The sequence below is a fragment of the Erpetoichthys calabaricus genome, chromosome 8 (assembly GCF_900747795.2).
Source record: "Erpetoichthys calabaricus chromosome 8, fErpCal1.3, whole genome shotgun sequence".
Taxonomy (NCBI): Eukaryota; Metazoa; Chordata; class Cladistia; order Polypteriformes; family Polypteridae; genus Erpetoichthys; species Erpetoichthys calabaricus.
In genome coordinates, this window is record NC_041401.2 from 78,557,628 (window position 1) to 78,583,347 (window position 25,720).

At 38.5% G+C, this 25,720-nt stretch overlaps 1 protein-coding gene across 3 annotated transcripts in view; it reads right to left on the reverse strand.

Moving 5' to 3' along the window:
• Positions 1–25,720, reverse strand: part of LOC114656693 (secretin receptor-like) — a 63,500-nt gene that overhangs the window by 12,497 nt on the left and 25,283 nt on the right. For 2 of the 3 annotated variants that reach the window (XM_028808325.2, XM_051930955.1), the window contains exons 4-8: positions 23,636–23,739; positions 23,286–23,383; positions 17,477–17,609; positions 14,207–14,360; positions 11,321–11,381 (exon numbers count right to left, since the gene is read on the reverse strand). In XM_028808325.2, the coding sequence (XP_028664158.1) occupies positions 11,321–11,381; positions 14,207–14,360; positions 17,477–17,609; positions 23,286–23,383; positions 23,636–23,739 (550 nt within the window). The remainder of the gene's footprint in view (positions 1–11,320; positions 11,382–14,206; positions 14,361–17,476; positions 17,610–23,285; positions 23,384–23,635; positions 23,740–25,720) is intronic. The other variant, XM_051930954.1, reaches the window with a different exon arrangement.

Here is a 25,720-nt window from a genome sequence, read left to right on the forward strand (position 1 = left end):
AAGGTTCAAAATGTCATATAACTTGCATGCTAAGCCCATCTCACATTGGGTTCTCCAACTCCTTTTGGTTATCTGTGTTTAACTATCACTGTGTAGCTGCTGCCATTTACAGAAGGCTTCCTTGAGAAGGGAAGGATGACATCTGTTGGCCATGTTGTTTATAGATGCAGTCAGCTTTCTAAAATGGATGTCACTGGGATATCAAGAGATAATCTAGGGTTAGAAAAGGTTAATAGATCATGAGGAGAATCGGAATAAGCAATGAAGTTACCCATTCTCAAGCAAAACATGTAAGCCAAAATGAAAGCTGTCATATGGGAGTAAAAGAAAACAAATATAAAAGACTTGCCTAAACTAAGAATGAATAAAAAAGTTTCAGCAAAAGAGCAATCACTAAGCACCAAGACTCAAAAACTGCTGTAAACATTGTTATGTTTAGTTGAAATAAATACATTTTATATAAAAACCAATACAAATGAAATGTCGTAAAACAAAACATGTAATACTAAGATAAACACTAAATGGAGAGAAAAAACAAAGCCATGTAAATAATAAATAAATGTACTTTGTAATTTATCTCACCCCATTATGCACAATCCTTCCGTAAGTCTGTATTACTTGTTACAGGCGGTGATTAAGATGGACATATTTTGACTTGGATACCTCTAATTTGAGAGGAAAGATATTCATAGGGGGCGGCACGGTGGTGCAGTGGCACAGTGGGTAGCGCTGCTGCCTCGCAGTTAGGAGACCCGGGTTCACTTCCCAAGTTCTCCCTGCATGAAGTTTGCATGTTCTCCCAGTGTCTGTGTGGGTTTCCTCCGGGTGCTCCGGTTTTCTCCCACAGTCCAAAGACATGCAGGTTAGGTGTATTGGCGATCCTAAATTGTCCCTAGTGTGTGCTTGGTGTGTGTGTGTGTGTGTGTGTGTGTGCCCTGCAGTGGGTTAGTGCCCTGCCCGGGGTTTGTTTCCTGCCTTGTGCCCTGTGTTGGCTGGGATTGGCTCCAGCCGACCCCCGTGACCCTGTAGTTAGGATATGGTGGGTTGGATAATGGATGGATGGATGGATATTCATAGTGCACCCCAAGGTGAAAAAGCTCAAAAAAAGTTAAAGCTGACTTTATTTCAATGTGCAGGCAAATCTTTTCATTATTTTAGTAAGTATTCACCAAATTAAATTTCACTAGCTGCAGGCACTTGTTGCATATTTTGCCTACATGCATTTGTCACCATGCCCTCTGGTCTGCACTTGGTGTTTTTTTTATAAATAATTTTGATTTTATTTTTGAAAAGCAAAACATTACAACAGCATACTTCTCAAACAAGCAAATAATAATAACAAAACAGATGCAATTTGCCTCAAACTCTTTCCAGAGAAAAACAGAAAAAATAAAAATACAAAGAAAAAACAAAACAAGATTCCACCTCCACCCAAGAAAAAAAGAAGAAAAAAAGACACAAGCAAAAAAAAAAATCTAAGTTTTCATTTATTAACAGTATAAGAGAGTTAATCACAGGGCGGACATGCTGACACTAAAACTATATTAAAGAATTCTTGCCATGTTTTAAAAATGTTTTGGACATATCTTCTTAAATAGAATTTGAGTTTTTCTAATTTGAAATAACAAAGAATGTCAGTTTTCCACTGATTAATCATTTCATGAAAAGTAATGGGAGACTTGAGAACAACATATCTTGGAGAAGATGGGCAGAATTAGTCATGATGGCCTCTAATTTTGCCTTCATCTTAGTTCCTTCCACTGTTTCCACCAATGCCGTGGCCACTAGCCTACCTAATCAGTGTATTCAGACTTCTGGCATCCCCGACCTGCCATTACTCTTTCATTGCACAGAATATTCTGGGCTTTTAACAGCGAGTGTGTAGTGTTGCCAGTGATGAATGTAAAACTGAATTCAAAATACTTTAGCCTTGAGTGTACGCCAATTTTTAAACTGCTTCCCTTCAGAGAAAGTATGGGTTACAATGGAACACTAGGAATGGATGATGTGCAATGTAATATTTGTCTGATTGTTCTCCTGCTGTTTTTAAATTTTTAAGCCTTAAACAATTTTTATAAAAGAGCTTCTGAGGGTTATACATGTAAAGTGCTATGGTGGTACCTAGGGAACATGAAATAAACAGGCAAATTTTGTCTACTCGGGTCACAAGGTGCAAAATACGGGCGGTTTTGAGGGTCTGACAGCCCCTGAAAACCTGAAAATCAACATTTTGGTGAGTCCCTGAAAATAAATTTAAATAACGTGTTGCTCATTGCCAAGTGTGCAAGAAAATACTGAAGCAAAGTGCAGAAAGTTCTTTACAGACTGGATTGCAGCTGTCTGTGAGTGCTTCACATGTTGGACAGGGGGAAATGTTTGAGTGGCAGCAGCCCACCTGGCAAGACGAACCTTTAAAATAGTAGGACTTGATACTTTCATTGAAACAAGTATATTACAGCCCCACACAGGTGTTAAGACTCAAGTGCAAGAGACATCACCACAATAACGATGAAAAGCGCAACAGCGATACCATGCTGACAGCGTTCAAGTTGTTTTTCCTAATCATATTTTATTTGTTGTTTCCCATGATGCATTAAATCAAAAAGTGAAGTCATCAGTCTCATGTGGGTCTTGGGGTAAAATGTTACAAGCTTATTATTGGGATGAACCTGTGGCAAGGCTACCAAGAGGACTTCCATTCCCAGCAGCCAGCCGGAATGTGTTCAGGTCAGTGGCAGGAGGCCTTGATCAGTACTCACTTTAAAGTGAATTGGCGTTGATAGAGTAGAGAAGAGTTAGTTGCAGCAGCCTTTCACACACTGCATCTAAATGTGTATGTGTCATGAAAAGGGGCTGTTCTGAATGATGCTGGCCAGAACTTCAAAGTGGCGTGGCATTTGTTTCCAGAAGGCTTATAAATGTATGTTGTGATTTGTCTACCTAATAAAGGTATATTCTAAATAATGTCATTATACATAGCTAATTTATTGTATATTTGTAGTATACACACTTTTATGTATTATTTTTCTATTATTTAAGTTTTATTTACATAGAGACTCATATTCTGACACCTGTTTTACATCTTGAATTGAACTGTCTTTACTTGTGTTATTTATGCAATGCTTCTGTGTTGATCATGTGACTGTGCTGTCACACTTGTGATGTCACTGGACAAAGACTATAATTATGGTGGTGTTTGTACCTTCAAGTGATCCCTCAACATACACAAAATTCTCTAGCGTTAGTTAGCTTCTTTCTAAGTAGATTAAACCCTAATGTTTGGTTTGCTTTCCTGATTTTTGATCACTTTGGTTTGTGATGTGTGACTGTGTTTTTCCCTGTGGTTTCTAATTGAATGGTTTTGTTTTGTCTCGGCGGCACGGTGGCGCAGTGGGTAGCGCTGCTGCCTCGCAGTTGGGGGACCTGGGTTCGCTTCCCGGGTCCTCCCTGCGTGGAGTTTGCATGTTCTCCCCATGTCTGCGTGGGTTTCCTCCTGGCGCTCCGGTGTCCTCCCACAGTCCAAAGATATGCAGATTAGGTGGATTGGCGATTCTAAATTGGCCCTAGTGTGTGCTTGGTGTGTGGGCGTGTTTGTGTGTGTCCTGCGGTGGGTTGGCACCCTGCCCGGGATTGGTTCCTGCCTTGTGCCCTGTGTTGGCTGGGATTGGCTCCAGCAGACCCCCGTGACCCTGTGTTCGGATTCAGCGGGTTGGAAAATGGATGGATGGATGGATGTTTTGTCTCATTGTATTTTGACCCTTGCTTTCCCTTTATCAACTACAGTTCCTGCCTTCAGCAGAGTTTGATGTTTAGGCTTGGGTGGACAGATATTACATCTAAGCATCAGGTGCAAAGCAGGAATAATCTTGGGACAGGATGCCAGTCTATCACATGGTGAACACACCCACACATCGAAGCCAATGTAGGATCGCCAGTTCACCTAACCTGCATGTCTGTCTTTGCACTATGGGAGCAAACCCACACAAACATGGAGAGGATGTGAACAGTGGACTTCATGTTGTGTGGCAAGTCACATATCATAAATTGTTCATAATATAATATAAAATTTCACTTACATTAACAAATTTAATACTTCAAAAATTATGAAAAAATATTGTTAACACTATTTAAATTACAGAAAACTTTAGTGTCTTTTTAGTTTACTTATTGTAATCGCAGCAAAATAAGCACATTCTTATTTTTTAAGAATTCAGAAAATTGCATATCATTCAAGTGCTTTCTGGGATTGTGTTAACTTTTTCAAAGTTGGAGCATTTTCAGTGTTATATTAATATTTATTTAACCAAAGAGACTGATATCACACTTTTATTTATTAAATATTTTGTATCAGAAGTGTGTGTGATGGAGATCTGCTCAGAGCGCCTTTTTGAAAAGGCAGTACATTAAGGCATGATCCACACTCATTCATGCACTGCCATTTTAATAGTTCATACTGACCACTGAGGACCTGTTTGCTAACAGGAGCCACTGTCACATGTTAAAAAAGGAAAATACTATATACAAAATGTACTAGTTGAAATAAGCTTTCTCAAGCCATAAATAAAGTTGTACGGAATATTTTGTGTTTTGAAAGCATCACCTAAACAAAATCTTAAGGCAGGTATTTGTATATCTTAGTGTGGGCACTTCTCAATATGAAGTTTCAATATAAAATCAAATTCAATCTTAAAGTCTATGTTATGAGAACTATTTTAATAAAGCATTGGTATCAAAAGAATTCAAATGAATGGTAATGATGCTATAACCCGTTAAGCTATAATTTGAAGAGATGGTCTGTAACAAGAAGTCGATGCCACTATGAGCAGACATCAGAAGGGGTCTTTTATGCAGTGGCCACACTAAAGTTAACCTCAGAACAGTATGAAAACACAGACAATAAACACATTAAACATTTAGGCATAATATAAAAATATATTAGTCAAATATTAAAGTAGGGCGGCACGGTGGCGCAGTGGGTAGCGCTGCTGCCTCGCAGTTAGGAGATCTGGGGACCTGGGTTCGCTTCCCGGGTCCTCCCTGCATGGAGTTTGCATGTTCTCCCCGTGTCTGAGTGGGTTTCCTCCGGGTGCTCCGGTTTCCTCCCACAGTCCAAAGACATGCAGGTTAGGTGGATTGGCGATTCTAAATTGGCCCTAGTGTGTGCTTGGTGTGTGGGTGTGTTTGTGTGTGTCCTGCAGTGTGTTGGCACCCTGCCTGGGATTGGTTCCTGCCTTGTGCCCTGTGTTGGCTGGGATTGGCTCCAGCAGACCCCCGTGACCCTGTGTTCGGATTCAGCGGGTTGGATAATGGATGGATGGATGTTCTATAATGATTAAGACACATACTGTATATTGTTACTTAGCTGAAACCTTTATCCAAGGCAACTTACAAAATTAGACATACAATTATGCTGATGATTGCTATCTCCTAAACATTATGGTGTCCTGAAACAGGGGGACCACGTAGAAAAAGTGTTGTCATTTCTATATGGTGTGACCGAAGTGTATGCAAATACCTTTCAATTAAAGTCAGCAATGTGCACTTTAATTACACATGAATTGTTGGAGTTGTAATTTTAATCGGTGGAGAAGAGAGGTAAATCAAGGAAAATTGTGCCTCTGTCACAAACATTATGGAGGGCAGTGTATGTGTGTGTATATATATATATATATATCCTCTCTATCTATAAAAAAAAATCTGGGAAGCAAAAGCAAGGCTACGATATGTGATCTTCTCGAAAGACATTTAAAAGACCCGGGAGACTTGCCACGGTGCGTCTTGTGGGGACCGTAAACATGAGACTTGGTGCCAAGAGATTGTCCCAGGGCCGTAGCAAAAATGACAGTAGCTGTACGGGCTTTAAAAAGATCGAAGGGCAGCACGACAGCAGTCCCCCCGCCAACAACGCGAGCAGCATTATACATCCTGCAAGAAAGAATTTAACCACGCCCGGGGCCAGAAATAAAGGAAAAGGATTGTTTTTACAACGTCACGTGAGACCAGGCAGTGAGCCATCATTTAAAAGGAGTCCACAGACCTCTAACCAAGCAGTTGTTGGATTGCTTTTGGCAAACAAGCATCATGTGCTCCCAGCTCTTAAAACAACAACATGTGACAAGCAGAAGAGACAGCTCGCAAGCAGCAGAAAGACAGCAAATGATCCAAAGACATATCCTTAGCGTGTATTCAGACCCCCCCCCCCACAACACGAGCAGCATTATTTGTCTGGCAAGAAAGAGATGTAACCACGCACGTGGCTGAAAATAAAGGACAAGAATTGTTTTTACAAAAGTTTTTAAAGTAAAAGTGAAAATAATGCATATGTAACAATTTCCAAGAAAATAACAATGTCTTTAAATTGTAGATTGCCTGCCTAAGGTAAAGTCATCCCTGATGACTGGGGACGTGGGAATGAGGGGTCCTTTCATCGGATTAGCGCTATTTCAGATGTGGAATGGAAAAATGGGGAAGGCAGCTTGATGAATGAGGTCTCCAGGACTTAAAACAAATCCAAATCATATTATGTGATATCATCTAATGTGAAATTCTACTCCGTACTTCTAATACTGTATTGAGGATTTATTCTGTTCTGTGTATTGTACTGTATTGTATTGACCCCCTTCTTTTTGACACCCTCTGCACGCCCAACCTACCTGGAAAGTGGTCTCTCTTTGAACTGCCTTTCCCAAGGTTTCTTCCATTTTTTTTTTGGGAGTTTTTTCTGGTCTTCTTAGAGGGTCAAGGCTGGGAGGCTGTCAAGAGGCAGGGCCTGTTAAAGCCCATTGCGGCACTTCTTGTGTGATTTTGGGCTATACAAAAATAAATTGTATTGTATTGTATATCCGGTAAACCGAACACGGGGGTGGGCGAGTGAAGCGAGCAGGGGGTGGAGCCCCCTAGTATATATATATATATATATATATTATATAAAAAAATCCTGGGACAAGACGTGACTTTTTCAGAGAGATACTTTCAAGTCCCACAAGACGAGACTTTGTGCCAAGAGATTTAACCATGACCAGGGCTGGAAATAAAAGACAAAGAGTAGATGATAATGAATTCATAAATGTTGGCATGGTACACATGCAAAGCAGGTTAGAGATAATGAAAGTACTAAATTTCGAAAGTCTCAAAAAAAATTATAATAAAGATCGCATTAGCGCACAAACAAACAGAAATTATTACACCGTGCAATAACAGAACAGCGAAAAGAGATTGAATGTATTGTTCGGATTTAAACTTTAAGTCAGAGACTTGTAGATCGTCTAATTCGTGTTGCCATCAGGGAAAAGTAGTGTTTCTTCCAAATGAAGAGGCGTATCTGCGAGAATTAAATGATTTGTTGATTGGTGAAAGTGAAATCCAAATACGTGAGCGGCAGAGACGTGAAGTTGCTGGTGCGTAGTGCAGGACAGGGGGTTAGCAAGTGAAGTGAGCAGGGGGTGAAGACCCCTAGTATATATATATGAAGAGAGAGAGAGAGATAGAGTAAGTGCTAGGAAGGAAGAAAGGACAGGCATTCTGGCTGGGACAAAGGTAGGATTCCTACCCAGCCAGGTGGCAGTGTTCCTCATGACTGAATCCAAATAGGACACCTGCAGGATGGCATGGGAGTTGGAGTCCAGCCCTGTTGTGGTCGTTGAGGACAGCCAGAGGGTGCTACTAGGGAGGACTGACATGGTTTCCACATGACCTGTACGTTCTTTGGATGACTTGGATAAGAGACTGGAAGCAGTTCTCGGGTTGTCTTTAAAAGAGACCAAGCCGCCTCATTTTGATGAGTCAGAGTCAGGAGGCAGAGGGCAACACTCTCTTGGAGGTGAAAGGAGACAATTTGTATCTGTATATGGTGGCTGGTGTTCTTGTAAATTTTCTTTTTTTTAATTCACTAATATATGTTAGTTAGCTATATATGTTAAAAATTTTATTTTTTTAAATACAAAAGAGTATATTTTCTCATAAAAATCATTATTATACAGACCAAGAAGTCTGATAGGGTGGGCACTGTCACAGAACAAAGGATCTGCTCTATTTTAACAGTAGACAACATGCAAATCAGAGTTGTTTGAGGCTGGATGGATTTAACTATTGTATTTCTTGATTATTGATATATTTACATTAGACCTTTGCCACTCCTTAAACTCCAGTCATGAATTCCTTCCACTCCAATCATCTCCTGGGGCCTCATGTATAACGCTGTGCGTAGAATTCACACTATAACATGGCATACGGACAAAAGCAGAAATGTGCTTATGCACAAAAAAATCCAGGTGCATAAATCTACACGTACGCCAACTTCCACGTTCTTCCGCTACATAAATCCAGATCAGTGTAAAAAGTAACGCACGTGCACACGCCTGCTGTCCCGCCTCAACTCCTCCCAGAAGTACGCCTCTTTGAATATGCAAATCATTATAAATAGCCCTTAAGTGCAGCCTTCTGTGAAAAGACAATGGCAAAAGAATGGGGGAAAATAGAAGAATTTCAGCGAATACCAAGTAGAGGCAAGGAAAAACGTATTATTTGTTGGTTTAAACAGTGGTATAAACAACAAAAGGAAGTTGATCGAGTGACACAGAGTGTCGGAGAAACTTGAAAGTTCAAGTTCCCAAAGTCGCACAGTGCCCGAAATAAAGAAGTTGTCACATATCAAAGTCGCTGTGAAAAGGTGAGCTGTAGCACACTGTCTGAGTGTCATATGAAAGCTTATTATGGTACAGAGAAACAAAAATAGGCACACAGTGGGGAAAAAAGCATGAAATGTCAATTTTAATCTCAAAATTTCCACTTTAATCACGTAGTTTATTTTGTCATTAAAGTAGAACATCATAAACTTCATCTTAAAATCATTTAATTTACTAGTTTCTCAAATCCCATCGTAACTAAAGTAGCAAGTTAAATGCTTTGTTTGTATTTGATCTTCTATGTGCTCTATGTGTGTGAATCACAATGTGCTTCCGGGCTTTCTCTTCCTCCGACAGGACACAGTATCCATTACATTCGTAATATTACAGCTCTCTGAATAATTAAAATACTGAGTTGTATACTTGATATAATTTTCATGATGATAGGAGTTAAAGCATGTTATTAAACATGGGAACACGGTGGCGCAGTGTCCTGTCCAGAGACTGTCTTATGCAAGATGCTTGCTACACCGTGTGTGACCTTCGATGAAATAATTTATTGCAGCAGTACTGTCTCTTTCAAACGTACTAACCCCCAGTTCCTGTCCTTACTTTTCTTTCTCCAAATACCCAATTGCCACACAATCAGCTCTGTAATAGACGTTAAGCCATCTGTAAGCTTAGAACGCCGATTCTTCAAAACTTTTAAGGAACATTGAAATATCTTCATAGTACGTGTTTAATTATTCTATCCATCTGTCCATCCAGTGTCTCTCCAGCACCAGCAAGAATACAGCGCGAGGCAGGAACAATCCATGAACAGAGTGCCAGATCCTTGCTAGCGCAGTGGTACCATGTCCTCACATGTTTAATTATTAACAATATAGATTATTTAAATGAAGTTAAAGTTTTATCTGTATAATATAATAAACATATTTTGCTGCATTTCATCTTAAAAATGATTTTGTCATCATATGTAAATACGCGCTTTATAAAGTGGCTCAGGTTGCGCAATATTATAACTGTATCGCAAGTTTACAGTGATATAATTCCACTTATAAGTACAAACAGTTCTACAAGGAGCACTTGATGGACTGATTGATTGCATTTATAGTTCTTGGGATGAAACTGTTTCTGAACTGCGTGGTCCGTACAGGAAAGGCTCTGAAGCATTTGCTGTGTGAGAGCAGTTCAATAGACAGCATGGCTGAGGCAGTGTCTGCTTGATGCTGTATACCGATAATTCTCTTTCCAATCAGCTGCTGTAGATCTGTGATTGCCCACTCAGATACAGTGATTTAAATACTCTGAGTGGTGCAGTGAGAGTAATAATGAAAAAGATGATTCGCTGTGGCAACCCCTAAAGGGAGCAGCAGAAAGAAGAAGAAGAAGGTGCAGTGAGAGTAACAACACTAAAGCAGCTATGGTATTTAGAATAGTTTGACCATTCTGTGGACCATTATATTGTTACAGGTTAATTATAATCAGATGCCTTAAACTAATAAACAATATGCAGTTAATTTCAGTGTATTTATAAAGCTGCGTCAGGGTTGTGGATCTAAAAAAGAAAGGGTAACCACACAGGAATAGTAGCACTGCTTTGACACTGGGTGCCGCCAGTTTGCAAAACCGAGTGGAGAACTTGTGTACGCAAGGGTTGGAGCTACCGTGGAAATGTGCGTGGTTTTATGCCAAGTTTGGGTTTTATACATCGCGATTTGAGCGTGGAAACGTTTGTACGCAACATTTTTGTGCGTACGCACCGTTTATCATGAGGCCCCTGGTCTTTTCTCATTCACAATAATCCTTGCCAGTCGCGTGTTATGACAATAATCCGTAGTCCCAGAGTAAAGATTTCAGTGCTCAGCCAACACTGGAGCAATAACAGGACTGGCTTGATTGCTACGGGGAATTTTGAACACTGACTAAACAAGTGTGATGTAACTCACTTCTGTTAATTTAGCGGCTGTGGTACTGGTAGTATTGTCACATGTGCAGCGTACAACAAAATTCTTGTTTGCATGTCATAAACAACTTTTCAACTAGTTAGGAATCAGCAATAAAATACGGTATGCTGAAGTGGTAAAAAACAACCCACTGCCTGCACCATATTTCTTGGGAGAGCTCAGTATAGCACTCCTAATTTAGAAGCTCAACTAATTCAAAAAAAATTTTTGTCCTTTATTTTAGACATTTCTAATTTTTTATTGAAGTAAATTATGTAGACATATACAGTATTTGTTGTGGCTGGCCAGCTGTACACCTGTGTATTATCTAGGCAGGATCTGACCTATCAGATGTTCTAAGATGGTGCTCGTGTCAACCGACTTGCTAGTAAGCTTATATCCTGTGAAAGATCACTTCAAGTCAAATACAGCCTTCACACAGAGAAGAAGGAGCCCAGAAACTCCAGCTAAAAAGAACTGTTTCAAAATTTTGCTTTTTGTTGTGGTTAGTGATAATGTCAGTAACATTGTACTGATAAAAAATTACATTTCTAACTGTTTATTGACTCTTGTCAAACAGATATCACTAACAGCTTGACTGTTCACCACTCATTTGAACTGTAAGCTTTGTTTAGACTATTATGAGTCAGTTGATGTTTGTCGCAAAAGCAATCCTGCTCAGTATGACAGGAACCAGAGACTAGAGATTCATAATTTGATCTGAATTACTGCATTGAAGATTGAACTTACCCCACATCATCATGCAGTTTGCGTGCAATAGACCAAGCAATAACAAATATCATTGGTGAACCTGCAAAACAAACCAACATGTAACTTTGTGATCTATAGTATAGATAAACAGCAGAAATTACAACAAAAAACAAATTCTCCCTCCCATTTTATGGGCAAGCTTATCCCAGTTCTATATCCAGGAATGGCTGAATGTAAACACTATTGACCCTGGAAAATTGCAGAATCAACCTGGAATCTGTGAATGGTGGAATACTAGTATATTTCTGTGATTGTTAACTCAAGAATTGTCTAGATATTGTGACTAAAAGGGCTTTTCTCTCTCTCTCTGCCTTCCTCCTCTGAAGCATCTAATCAATCCAACCACATCCTCAATGTGCATGACTATACACTGCAAACTTCTAACTACTGATAGTTCTCCCAATCCAAATCATAATGCATTTAACAGTACAAATTTAAAATCAGCCTGCATTTATTAAATGTCTGTGCTTTGTTACCACTAAGTTGATGGTATAATGAGGACCTTGGCTCTTAAGGCAAAAATGCTGCACGGATCCATTGAGCAGTAATATCTGGATACATATTACATAGCATAACATTCTCAAACCAGCTTAATTCAGGTGAGGATTGTTGGGGATGAAGCCTATTCTGATGACATTGCATGTAAGGCATGAAAGAGCCCAGGGCAGATGCCAGTTCATTGTAAGGCCCACTCACCCATTTATGAACACAGACGCACTTACAAAAGTAGAAACCAGAAGCTAATCATGTTCGGGCTTGACCAGTACTTGGATGGAAGAAAAATCTAATGAAAGCTAGGGTTGCTGCTGGAAAAGGTGTTGATGAGACCACCAGGGGGAGCTCACCCTGTGGTCTGTGTGTAAGTCCCAATGCCACAGTGAAGTGGACATTGTGCTGTAAATATGGTATTGTCCTTTGAATGAGAGATCTGAGATCCTGACTCTCTGTGGTCATAAAAGATCCCTTTATCCTTCATAAAGTGTAGGGCATTTTCTGATGTCCTGGCTAAACTACCACCACAGCCTAGTCATTCTGGCCCTGTAATCATCCCCTGCCTCTAATTGTCTACTTCTCTCACCATATCACCACCTAATAGCTAATGTGTGGTGAGCGTGCTGGTGTAAAAATGGCTGCTGTTGCATCATCCAGGTGGAAACTGTACATTGGTGGTGATTGAAGTAGCTCCCCACTCTCTTTCCTCCGGGTACTCTGGTTTCCTCCCACAGACCAAAGACATGCAGGTTAGGTGCATTGGCGATTCTAAATTGTCCCTAGTTTGTTTTTGGTGTGTGGGTGTGGGTATGTGTGTGTGTGTGTGTGTGCACCCTGTGGTGGGCTGGCGCCCTGTCCAGGGTTTGTTTCCTGCCTTGCGCCCTGTGTTGGCTGGGACTGGCTCCAGCAGACCCCCGTGACCCTGTAGATAGGATATAGCGGGTTGGATAATGGATGGATGGAATATTATTAAAGGTGCCAATTTGGAATTTCCAATCAACTTAACCAGCACATGGTTTGGAATGTGGAAGAAAAACCCAAGCAGACTGGTAGACAATGTGCAAATGCTACAGTACATGGAAAACATACTGTATATGTGGGGAGTTTTGAATCCAGAATGTTTATTCTATTTACCTCCCCAAACTTTTTTGTAATTTTTTGTTTGCTTTGTAAACCTTACTGTGATAGTGTTCATCTTCTTTGATTCCGGGTGGCACTGCATGGCCAACTGTCTTTGGTCTGCCAGAATTCTCCTTTATGTGCACCACACTGAAGAATTTCGACACCTGATTATATAATTTAGGTTGATACACAACCTGTATCATACTCTATTGTGCGGTATGTTTTTACTGAATGTGAGTATGTGAATAAGAATGGCTATGAACAGGCACCAAATCCAGGGTGGTCTGGCTCCCCAGGACCCCATACTGGATTAAGGAGACTCAGGAAATGAGTGAATAGAAGGGTGTTTTTTGTGTATTTCTGCTTTCATGGTGGTACAGTCAGTGATTACTGGTGTTCTTTGGCCACAGGACTGAATTTGAAAACCACTATTCTGGAAGAAGAAGGCATTTGTGTGATACACAATGAAAAGTCAAGCAAAATGACACCTTTTATTGGCTAAATAAAAAGATTACAATATGCAAGCTTTCGATGCAACTCAGGCCCCTTCTTCAGGCCGATCCACATTAGACAGGCCTCCTCACTGCCCATTTTTAAGTCTGCTCTTAAGACTTACCTTTTTGGTTTGGCGTTTGATCCTGTGTGAGCAGTTGATTTTACTCTGTTTTAACTCTGTTTAGATGTGTTTACTATGTTTTAATTAGTTTCATTTACTGTATTTTATTTACTTATTTATTATTTTGTTTTTGTTTAAAATTTATTTTAGCCTATGTTCAGCACTTTGGTCAGCAGCTGTTGTATGTAAAGTGCTTTATAAATAAAGTTGACTAGACTTGACTTGACTCTTGCCTGAAGAAGGGGCCTGAGTTACCTCGAAAGCTTGCATATTGGAATCTTTTTAGTTAGCTAATAAAAGGTGTCATTTTGCTTGACTTTTCACTACATTCATAATGGCTAACATGGTACAAGACCCTAGTACTACTGTGATACACAATGAAAGATAAAACTCAGCCACGCTAACTCTAACTGAGTCTTAAAGAGCCTGAACAACAAAAGTTAAAGGGCAGTTTTGTAAATATTTACATAAGTGCTCTTTTGTTCTTAAAGAGTTTAATATTTTACAGTATTGGCATATATTCTGTAAATGTTTGATGGCACTAATTTCCTTTTTCAATCTAGCCATTGTTTTAAACAATCTTCATTGTCGCTGGCAGTTCTTATTTTTATCCATATGACATAAAATCAACATACCCCAGCCAAAAGATATGTACCACCAAAAATATTTTTTCGCTGTGAAGAATGATACAACCAATAAGGTGTGGAGATAAAGTCCTTCAATCAGCAGCCAGCTATAGTTGGCCATGATGCAGTAATGAAAGAAAAATAATGCAAATTTACATCCCTCCTGTAGAAAAAAGAGATATGCAACAACAGTGTGATATTCATAAATACTGAAGTTTGCCTGAGGTGTCTGACCCATAATCAGGCTGCAGTAACAGCATATAAATCCAACATGAATGTCACAATTACAACAGACAACATTGACAGCATTATTTAAATGAAAGCATGCAGGTGTTAAATTTAACAAAAACATACATACAAATACAGATTTTCAAACACATTTAATCAAATAAAAGGCTGTCGGGGCAGCAGAGTCTATACTAGCATTTGGTGCAAGCAGAAACAGCAATGGACAGGGTGCCAGTATATCTCAGGACCCATTTTTACAGACCCTCAGAGACCAATTGAAATTTGCACTATTTATACTCAAACATCAAAGATGATATGGATCTAAAACCAGAGTACCCTACAGACCCTTCAGAGAGATGGAGAGAACTTGCAAACTCCACACACTTAAGATATCTGAACCCATGACACTGAATGTGTAAGGTAGCAGCGATCACCACTGCCCCACCATTTCAGCAAGAAGTTGTACTGGTAAATGCAATGCAAGGGTAACTAAACCTGAAACTACGTTCATATTGTGCTATAAATTAGTAAAACTTTTGATATGAGACATAACCACAAAGGTCTGGACATGGAACATTATGCAAACATTATACATTCAGTCTAAATGAATATAAAATAAAATATGCTTTTAAAAAGCAGAATCCTTTAAATCACAGTTATGATTGTTTTATTAGTACAGTTAGTACACAAGTGGTGGGGATACATTTTGTATATTGTAATAATATGCATATGTATTCAAAAAAATAAAATAAATGATTTCAGTTCTAGTAATGTCATGTTTTATAATGTGACTGCTCTGGTCTTTCTGTTTTAAAAGTTAGCTTCACTGATTAAGAGCAAATTATTTCTAAAAACGTTTATTAGCTACAAGAATATTAATAAACAAGGATATTTGTCACTAGATGGCGCTAGAACATCATTATAGATACCAATTCAGATGTTTATGCTATACTGTAGTACACATTCAAACTATGTACCAGTTTATTAAACTGAAATACCATTTATGTTTGATAAATTTTAACAAACTTTAGAAGCCATGAGAAACATAATATGGATGCAGTGCAATATGTTAGTACATTAGTGGATAAAGCATGGTACTTTAAAATTCAGGATTACTGGTTCAGCCCCTATCACTGACTCAGTGTGTGACCCTGAGCAAGAAACTTAACCTGCCTGTACTGCAATTTTTAAGAAATAACTGCAACGTGTCCTGATTTTATTAACAGTCGTGGATGATTTATTGGCCTTTATATAACATAAAGTTTATAATTTGAATGGGAGACTATGTAGAAAAACCTTGGATTGTTGCTGGAAGAGGGTTTGGTGAGGCCATCAGAGGGAACTGTGGAACCCTGTGGTCCGCGTGTAAATCTGGAGAATCCAAAGACCATGCCTTTTGAGTTTACTCAAGCCCAAAAAGGAGGAAAATTGTTTTATAACTAACAACATATTCAACACTACTCCACATCCATCCATCCATCCATTTTCCAACCCGCTGAATCCGAATACAGGGTCACGGGGGTCTGCTGGAGCCAATCCCAGCCAACACAGGGCACAAGGCAGGAAACAATCCTGGGCAGGGTGCCAACCCACCACAGACTACTCCACATTACCTTCACAATTCCAGTGATAGCTGCAGATGTGTGTTTCTGTAAGTCAAGTCAAGTCAAGTTGGGGAGCAAGCACTGGTACAATACATTGCCGCACCCACTACACGATGAAACAGCTCGGGATCCTGGTTGGCAACTCCCCAGGCAGACACACAATCCAGTCCCATCCTCCAGAAATGACCCTCTATCTGCCGCAGCCAGGTGTTACGTGGGCGACCCTTTGGCCTGGTTCAGCCACTCGGGTATGCAACAATGAGAATCTTACAAGCCAGATCACCCTCAGGGAAACGCGCCACATGGCCGTAGTGCCGTAACTGACGCTCCCTCACAATTCAGGTAATATGCTGGCAGTGCTATCCACTGGCAAAAGTGTAACACAACATGAGCCTCAATTCAATGAGAAGGGGATCAAGGAGCAGCAATTTGCCTTTCTTACAAAGTGCAAAGGCTCTGATCAAACAATACAACTGGACTATTGTAATATTAGGCAGACCAAATATGGCATTTTCAAGGTCACCATGTGGGTGTTTTACAGACAGTTTTGTGATTAATGTCCTTTTGTGTTTATTTCCATAATCTTTGATTGGAATGTGGATGTTCTCATTCACTCATTCATTCACTCTTCCCAATCATCCATTCACCCAGTTAAAGTGTAGGGTTAGCCAGGATGACACTTGTATGTTCAATGAATCACTGGAAAATTGTCCAAAATCGCTGGGATTTCACAAAGGCATGTTCCATTTATAGCTCTTACAAACATATGCCCACTTTTTATAAAAAATCTTCAAAGTTTCTCATATTAAATTGGAAATCCATGTAGATGCAAGTCACCTAACACCTAACCTAGCTCATTTGCTCATCATGTCTTGGCCAAGCATATTAAATATCTGCACATGCTATTCTTATGGATGTTGTTTATGTCTTTATTTAATAATGCTTTTCATTTGTTGATGTAAGTGCAGTTGCTATATTTGCACTAATGTATGGTAATGATGAATCTGCAATGGACTGGCACCGGGTGCAGGTTGTTTCTTGCCATACTCCCAATGCTGTCAGGATAAGCTGCAGCCCCCCCATAACCTTAAATCGGATTAAGCATGTTGGAGAATGAATGTATGTAGGTATAGTAATACATTTATGAACTGAAATGAATAAATGGCATAAAATAACTCTGAGTCACTTGCAGGATTTGTTTTTCTTTTGACATATTTTAAGATAGGCAAAGCATGTGCAGTTTATAAAATTTGTTATATCTTAAAGTAACAACTATATTAATGTCCTGTCTCACTTAATTAATTTTGTGATGCCTGTTACACCAAGTAAGCACTTGGATTTACAAAAAAATCCTAGGGTATTTTCAATTACAAGAACTGTTTATACCAATAACATTAAAATACTATATTATATCTAATATTCTTCCACCACACAACAAGATAATTACCCATTCAACATTACAATGATAGATGTCTTCAGAAGAAAACAAGATTCTGTCTTTAATGAGTACAGAAAGAGCTCGGAGTACAAAAGACACAAACAGCTGCATGTGAATGAAATTCCGTGAACAATGAAGTTTCCTGAGAAAGAAGAAAACACAGAATTTAGATAACTGTAAGCAAGTGAAGAATGACAAATCTAAATAGGTTTAATTTGGATCTGAAAAAGTTAATATTTCAGCCTGTTTTTGTATATCATTTTATCTTTTGTCCATTTTTCTGTTAAGGGTTGCGAAAAGTCAAGCAAAATTACACCTTTTATTGGCTAACTAAAAAGATTACAATATGCAAGCTTTTGAAGCAACTCAGGCCCCTTCTTCAGGCAAGATGTAATACAGAAACTGGAGTTCCCTGTGTTTATATACACACTAAGACAAGTAACAATATTGGCAAATCTTTAAGTGAGAAATCTTAAATGTAAAAAATTAATAGACTCCTTCAGGCTAGGGTTCATTTAACAAGAGAGAAGAACAATGTATGGTCAAGGGTTGAAACGTTGTTTAAATAAATGGCAAATAACAAGTTCTATGTGTTAAAGAAAGGTATGTTATGCTTACCCAGCTGATTTATTTATTGGGGTAAATTTTAATAAAGTCTTGTAGCCTGTAGATAAAAATTGTACAGAATTTATATTGTTTGGATATTTAAGGGGGGGGGGTGGCACGGTGGCGCAGTGGGTAGCGCTGCTGCCTCGCAGTTAGGAGACCTGGGTTCACTTCCCGGGTCCTCCCTGCGTGGAGCTTGCATGTTTTCACCGTGTCTGCGTGGGTTTCCTCTGGGTGCTCTGGTTTCCTCCCACAGTCCAAAGACATGCAGGTTAGGGCAATTCTAAATTGTCCTTAGTGTGTGCTTGGTGTGTGTGTGCCCTGCCCAGGGTTTGTTTCCTGCCTTGCGCCCTGTGTTGGCTGGGATTGGCTCCAGTAGACCCCCGTGACCCTGTAGTTAGGATATAGCAGGTTGGATAATGGATGGATGGATATTTAAGGGATAAATCACAAGCTGGTTTTTTAAAATTTTCTGTATCCATCGACTTTAATTTTTCACAGTTTTTCATATCTCCATCTAAGTTGTGATATTAAAATATCTATTACTCATTATATCATACGAGGAAACGAGTGTATCGAGCGAGAGCGTCTGATGCAAATCGTCAGTTTGCATAAGGTATTTGACGAACATTGCAACATACATTTGGCTTTTTTCTTTTTTTTTATTTTGCAATTTATTAATTTTCATTTTTCATCAATTTGGCGCCCTTTCCCATTGTTCAACCAAGGCAAGTACCTAATTTGCCTCACCCTTGTCCCAGCCCTGCCTGGTATACATTTATAACCTTAATAAGAATAATAATAATACATTTTATTTATTTGTAGGCGCCTTTCTAAACATTCAAGGACACCGAACAACAGATAAAATACAGATTATAAACAAAACTAAAATACAAAAATTCAAATCAGATAGAGCAATTGTAATCAAAGAGAAAAAGCAGTCTTAAACAAGTGAGTTTTAATTTTAGATTTGAAAAGTGAAAATGATTCAATATTTCTAAGCTCAGATGGTAGTGAGTTCCAGAGCTGGAGAGCAGAGCAACTGAATGCTGTGCTCCCTGTAGTGGTAAGACGGACGAAGGGGACAGTCAAGTGGATGGAGGAGGAGGATCTAAGGGTATGGGAGAGAATGGCAACATGGAGGAGGTCAGACAGATATGGAGGGGCAAGGTTGTGGATAGCTTTAAAAGTTAACAGAAGAATTTTGAATTGAATGTGGAACTGAACTGGAAGCCAGTGAAGCTGCTGCAAAACGGGAGTGATATGGTGAATAGAGGAGGTTCTAGTAATGATGCGGGCAGCTGAATTCTGGACCAGTTGAAGTTTATAAAGAGATTTGCGAGAAAGACCAAAGAAAAGGGAATTGCAATAAGTGACACGAGAAGTGACAAGGCTATGAACGAGGATAGCAGTGGTGTGGGGAGTGAGGGAAGGGTGAATAGAATTAATGTTACGCAAGTGGAAATATGCAGACCGGGAGATGTTATTGATGTGAGACTTTAACAACAATGTTCTACTCTTTCTCAAGCTAAGTATTTTACATGTATATACAAATGTACATTAATGCATACATTCTTAGAACTATTTACTCCAATTCACCATTGTTTAGTCCAGGGCTATTCTGGCAGCATTGAGTTTAAGTTAAGAAACAACCATGGATGGAGCACCAGACCATTGCACATCAAATGAGGATCAACAATTCACCTAATATGTATGACTTTGGGGATTTGGGAGAATTACTCATAGAAAACCCCATATAGACTTAAGGAGAACATTTAAACTCCTTAGAGACAATGGCTAGGCACAGGATTTGAATTCAGGACTCCAGACCTGTCAGACAGTGGCACTAACCACTGCTTCCTGTATAAAACTGTAAGTTGAAATATATATTTAAATACGTAAATATAGAAAACCTGTAACATACGGTATATGTCTGCAAACCATTTAACCATAATATGACAGTGACACTCAGCGATTACTCATTAGTAACTATTTTCACAATGTGTTATATTTAAGATCAAATTGTTAAGTCTACACTGTAGACTTTTTTTATCAGAAATAATCAGTTTCAAAAATCAGGCAATGACGTTAATTCCAGACCTTAAAGCAGCTACAAGTTTAGATCTTTTAAAAACGATTCATGAATATAGTTTAGTTCAGTCCTATCCAAATTTAGAAGTTGCATTGAGAATATTCCTAACACTACCTGTTACTGTAGCTTCTGGTGAAAGAAGCTTTAGTAAACTAAAAAAATATCAAAACATATTTAAGATTGTCACTTGCTCAGAAAAAATTGTCAAATATGGCAATTTTATCATTCGAACAGGAATTGACAAAACAAATAAATTTTGATAAAGTAATTGATGAATTTGTTTCACTAAAAGCAAGAGAAGTAAAACTTTAAAAAAGATTTTATATTGGGCATTTATTTCATTATTTATTCATTGTAATTATATTAAATTTTGTTTTGTCTGAAGTATCACTGATATTACTTTGTCTCTTATTAAATTAAATTACTGAAAAAGTTGTAAAATTCTAATTCATCTCATGTAATACTTACTTTGTTTTTCTTTTGTTAAGGTTGGTGTGATTTTATTTTTAATATGTGCAATTTTATGTTCCTATTACTATTGTACTATTACTGTGCTCTGTGATTTTTTATTTAATAATTAATACATTTATTTTGTTCTCAAAATCATTCATTTATTTATTTTTATTTAATACTTATTCGTAATAAAAAACTATACACATAGGGGTGCAAATTTGTCCTTCTGCCTCAGGTGAAAATACCTCTAGGCCCGGCTCTGATACCAGGTATAAATAAAGCAATACTAAAATGAAAAGGGATGAAAGGAATCAATGTATAAGGCAGAAGACCAAAATACGCCATTCTCCTGCCACAAACTCTTGTTTTTTTCTTTTTTTTTTACAACATTCCTGAATTCCAAGTTGTTTCTGTTTGGGTGAATATGTATTTGGGCTCAGCGATAGACTGGTGCCCTGTTCAGTGCAGTTTCTTGCCTTGTGCCCAGAGCTTCTAGGATAGGTTCTGGTTGCCTGTGACCCAACTGGGTTAAACAAGTTTGAAAGTGTTATGTTATACAACTGGACACTGGGATAGTATTCCTAAAAATCAAAATCCAAAAGAAAAAAAAAAAAATATATATATATATATATATATATATATATATATATTGTGGCGGCACGGTGGCACAGTGGGTAGCGCTGCTGCCTCGCAGTTGGGTGATCTGGGGACCTGGGTTCGCTTCCCGGGTCCTCCCTGCGTGGAGTTTGCATGTTCTCCCCGTGTCTACGTGGGTTTCCTCCGGGCGCTCCGGTTTCCTCCCACAGTCCAAAGACATGCAGGTTAGGTGGATTGGCGATTCTAAATTGGCCCTAGTGTGTGCTTTGTGTGTGGGTGTGTTTGTGTGTGTCCTGTGGTGGGTTGGCACCCTGCCCAGGATTGTTTCCTGCCTTGTGCCCTGTGTTGGCTGGGATTGGCTCCAGCAGACCCCCGTGACCCTGTGTTCGGATTCAGCGGGTTGGAAATTGGATGGATATATATATTGTACATATACTGTATTTATATATATATTTATATATACAGTAAAACCTTGATTATCCATCACTCGATTACCCTTCAGTCTCCATTAACCGTCAGGCCCCCGCCTCCAAAAAAAACCATTGCGCACGCCAGCGCCTACCTACTACTATACTACTACTGCCATGTGGTACACTGCGAGCTATGTACGTTTGATCAACTCTCCTTTGTGCTAGCGTGTAGTGTTCTTCCCCAACACCTCGTGTCTGCCACATTTTGAAATCACAGTGTCAGTTATGTACCTTCAGTTTTAATAGCATTTCATAGCTTTTCACTTTTGTTATAATTTAATCTACTATACATTGGACTGGCCAATAAACATATGTGTGTGGTGTTGGAAATGACACAAACAAAATTGAAATTAATAAACAGGCACAAAATGGCGAAGGTGCTCCAAGTATTACTTCAATGTATGGAGTAGGAAGAACAACAGTGACCGATATAAAGCGTGATGCTGACAAAACTGAAAAATGTTTCGATTACTGTTAATGTTCTCCTGTATTGTAATTTTCTTTTTAAATTCTCTTATATTATGTTTTGTTGCAGGTAGCTTGTGATGCTGGAAACAGAAAGGGTGGAATCAATGCTGTAAGTGATGGGACTGGGTGAAGGGCTTCTGCTCTGTAAGGGGATGACACACCTTTTAGGAGATGAGTGGCAGGAGAAGTTAGGAGGAAAAGGAACGTGCGATGGAAGGAAGTTTTGAGTAAGGAGACGAGGTGTCAAAAAGCAGGCATATTTGCGGTATAGATAAAAAAAGAACTCAACTGGCAAGAGATAAATGAACTGGTAGGGAAAGCTTTCTTTTATTGTTTTAGAGGTGTGCTCTGTAACCCAGATAAGACAGGGCACTTCTCATTATGGAATGAATACTCCAAGTAAAACATAGAAACTGTATTTGTTTATTTGGCTGGTTTTTACAATATTATATGAATTAATTAATTTTGTTAATACTATACTACATTTTGTTAATATAGTTTTGTTTTGTAACTAAATACAACTATTTGCTAAACTAATCTACTGTATATCATTTTTACAGTAGCTGTTCTGTTCTTCATCTTTTCTGTTATTCGTCATGGACTCGGACCCGACCCCTGATGTATAATCGACTCTGCCCCTCCGGTCCTGCAACTATAAAGCCAAGGTACTCCTAGCAGGAGTCTGGAACAAGCAGACTGCAGTACAGAGCTTCTCCCTGACAAAGTAATTGCTCTACAGAGTCTTGAAGCAACCCTCAGCCCTACCTGACTATATTGTTTTTGTTTTGTCCTGGTTACTTGTGCCATTAAGCCCCTGTTTATTTTCAGGACTCATCAGTTGTTAAAAAGAGGCAACCCAGTTGGAACCCCATCATTTCTTTGGTGGACTTTGTTTCCTCAGTCGACCAACAATATATAAAATGTTATTCCTTTAGCTTTTGCAATAATACATGTGTAAAGAATTTAGGGATTTTTTTGTATTGGAATCTTAGTGGTAAAAAAATACTAAAATGTCAGGTGATGCATAAAATACATAATTAAATATTAATAAACCACATAATTATAATTCCGAATTGATGATAGAATAAAATTCAGCAGAATCATTGTTAAAGTAAAAGTTAATAATACTTACTTAAAAAAACAAAGAATTGCAATTGCAATTATTAAAGACACCATGGATGTGCTATATCCAACTGTGTAGACAGTCTTCAGATTCATGAAGTAAGAATTCTTTAAAAATAAATGAAGAAAGATTACTTGCTGGTACAGTGCTATGGATTCAATAATGTTATGATGCAAGTATGTTTTTCATGTAAACCTGTTCAATAAAAACTTAATCAAATAACATTAATGAGTATTGATTTAGATAGCAGTCTTATAGTTTAGAATATTTGAAGCTGCAATATAAACTTGTAATAAAAATATATTTTACCTTTATCAATTTTTTTCAAGTCACGTTATGTTCATATTGCATGGACTTACACTCACTTCTTCAACTGTGCTGTTATGATTCAATCCACATGCAACATCATGTCTAGGAAATGAATCTGACCAACCATGACTGGTACAATTTCTGTAGACAAATCCTGTAACAAATAATATTTCCATTATCAGTGTCATCATATTAGCAACTTGGTGATGAGACTTTATGAATCTAATGGTCCTTTATTATCACATCAAATGTTATGTTCTAAATCAATATCTTGTACATCTCCAAGAACATGGCTCATTTTGGAAGTGCTTGAACATTTTATTAGAAGAAAAGCCATCTTGGCTGAGGGGGATATCCAGCTGATGGCCTGAAGTTCTTGGAGTCCATTTAGCTAAAATGCTGTGGAGGAGGAGCAGAAGGTTGTCACTGAATTGAAGGAAGAACTGTGAGAATGGAACATGGAAGTGGGGAGAAATTTGATTGGCTTAATATTAGGGTGTTCATTCTCCTCAACGTTTCTTATAAATTGTTCATATAAATAATATTTTCCAACACTCTAACTAGGGAGTCAGAATTTCAAATGGAGGTGGGCACCTCGTTCCACTCTCCAGAAGCTACACATGAAGAGTCTTAACTGAGATTTGATACCACAAGGAGACCATCCTGGTAGGGAGGCCAAAGTTTACAATACCTGTCCTGGCAAAGAGGCTAAACTCCTAGGAATAATTATTTCAGGTGGTACATAATAAGGGAAGGACAGTGTGGAATGTGGGAAAAGGAACCACATAATGAGACAACTGCTTGCAGCTGACCTGTTCATTTTTAAGAATTTGCAAATCTTTATAAAAACACATTTTCACTTTGTCATTATGGGTTATGTGTCTCTTGGCAAATAAAACAAAAATGTTATTTTTATATGTTAGGACTCCTCCACACTTTCTTCCAGGTCAGGGTGACACACAGGGGTACCACCATCACAAGACACACATTCAAGATATACAGTAAATAAAATCATTTGAATGGAATAACTGGTTATCATGAATAATTTATTTGTGACAACCAATATCCAATAAAATTGTGTTCATTACAGCATTAACAATCCGAATATTCTACACTCTATTCATTTCTACTGCTGAAAGGGAAAACACCTCTTAATTGAAGTAACTGAAATTCTGACTAATTTAACATCAATAAAAACAATATTTAAAAATGATATAAAAACATAATTGATTAATTATGCTTAGATAGGGGGAGACAGCCTATCAGTACTACATTCTCCCCTGATACACTAAGTGGTGATGTCCCTGGGTGATGCTACCTGTACAGACACCTAAAAGGAATGCTGGGAACTGTAGTTCCATGACACAGCCTGGTCAGAATCCGTGGGTACCACCAGGGAGTGCAGCAAGGAACAATGATCCATATTTTTTGGGGCTTCTGTTTGACCCAGAATTACTTCCAATGGGCAATGCCCTGGAACCGGAAATATTCCTAGGTCCAAGATAAAAGAATCTGCTCAACCTCATCCAGGCGGAGTCGGTTGGAAAGGGGCAAAGCTCACCTGGAGGAGTGGGAGGAAATTAAAGAGATAATTCTGCTTCTTTTTATAATTAAAGAAGCCTTTTGTAAGTTATTTGTATAATTTAACCTGCATTTGCACCCGGGACTTGTATCTGAGAGATTGTGTCTGGGTTTGTGGTGCTGCAATGCCCCAAAGTGGTTACATGTGACTTTATATTAAACATAAATAAATATTAAACATATTAGTAAACAAATTAGAAAACATTGCTATAATAGGGTAACATACTATTGTCCAGTGGTATCTCTGCATTTATTTGCGTTTCAAGACACCGGATGCTAGACATCAAATTCTTAAACTTAAAAGCAGAAGCACAAATAAATATTCATAAATTTCCAATTTTTTTTCAGTGAGAAAAGTGCTACATTGTATTGTACATAAGTAATCAATGACGATGAAAAAGATGTCAATTGTTCCAAAATAGTGAAACGTACAACAAATCCACACTCCGATAAAGTTGCATCACAAAAAAGCAGCCAATCAGACACATAAATGGGCTTTAGCCTTCAAGCCCCAAGGCAGGACTGAAAAGTTCAGGCTGCATGTACACACACAT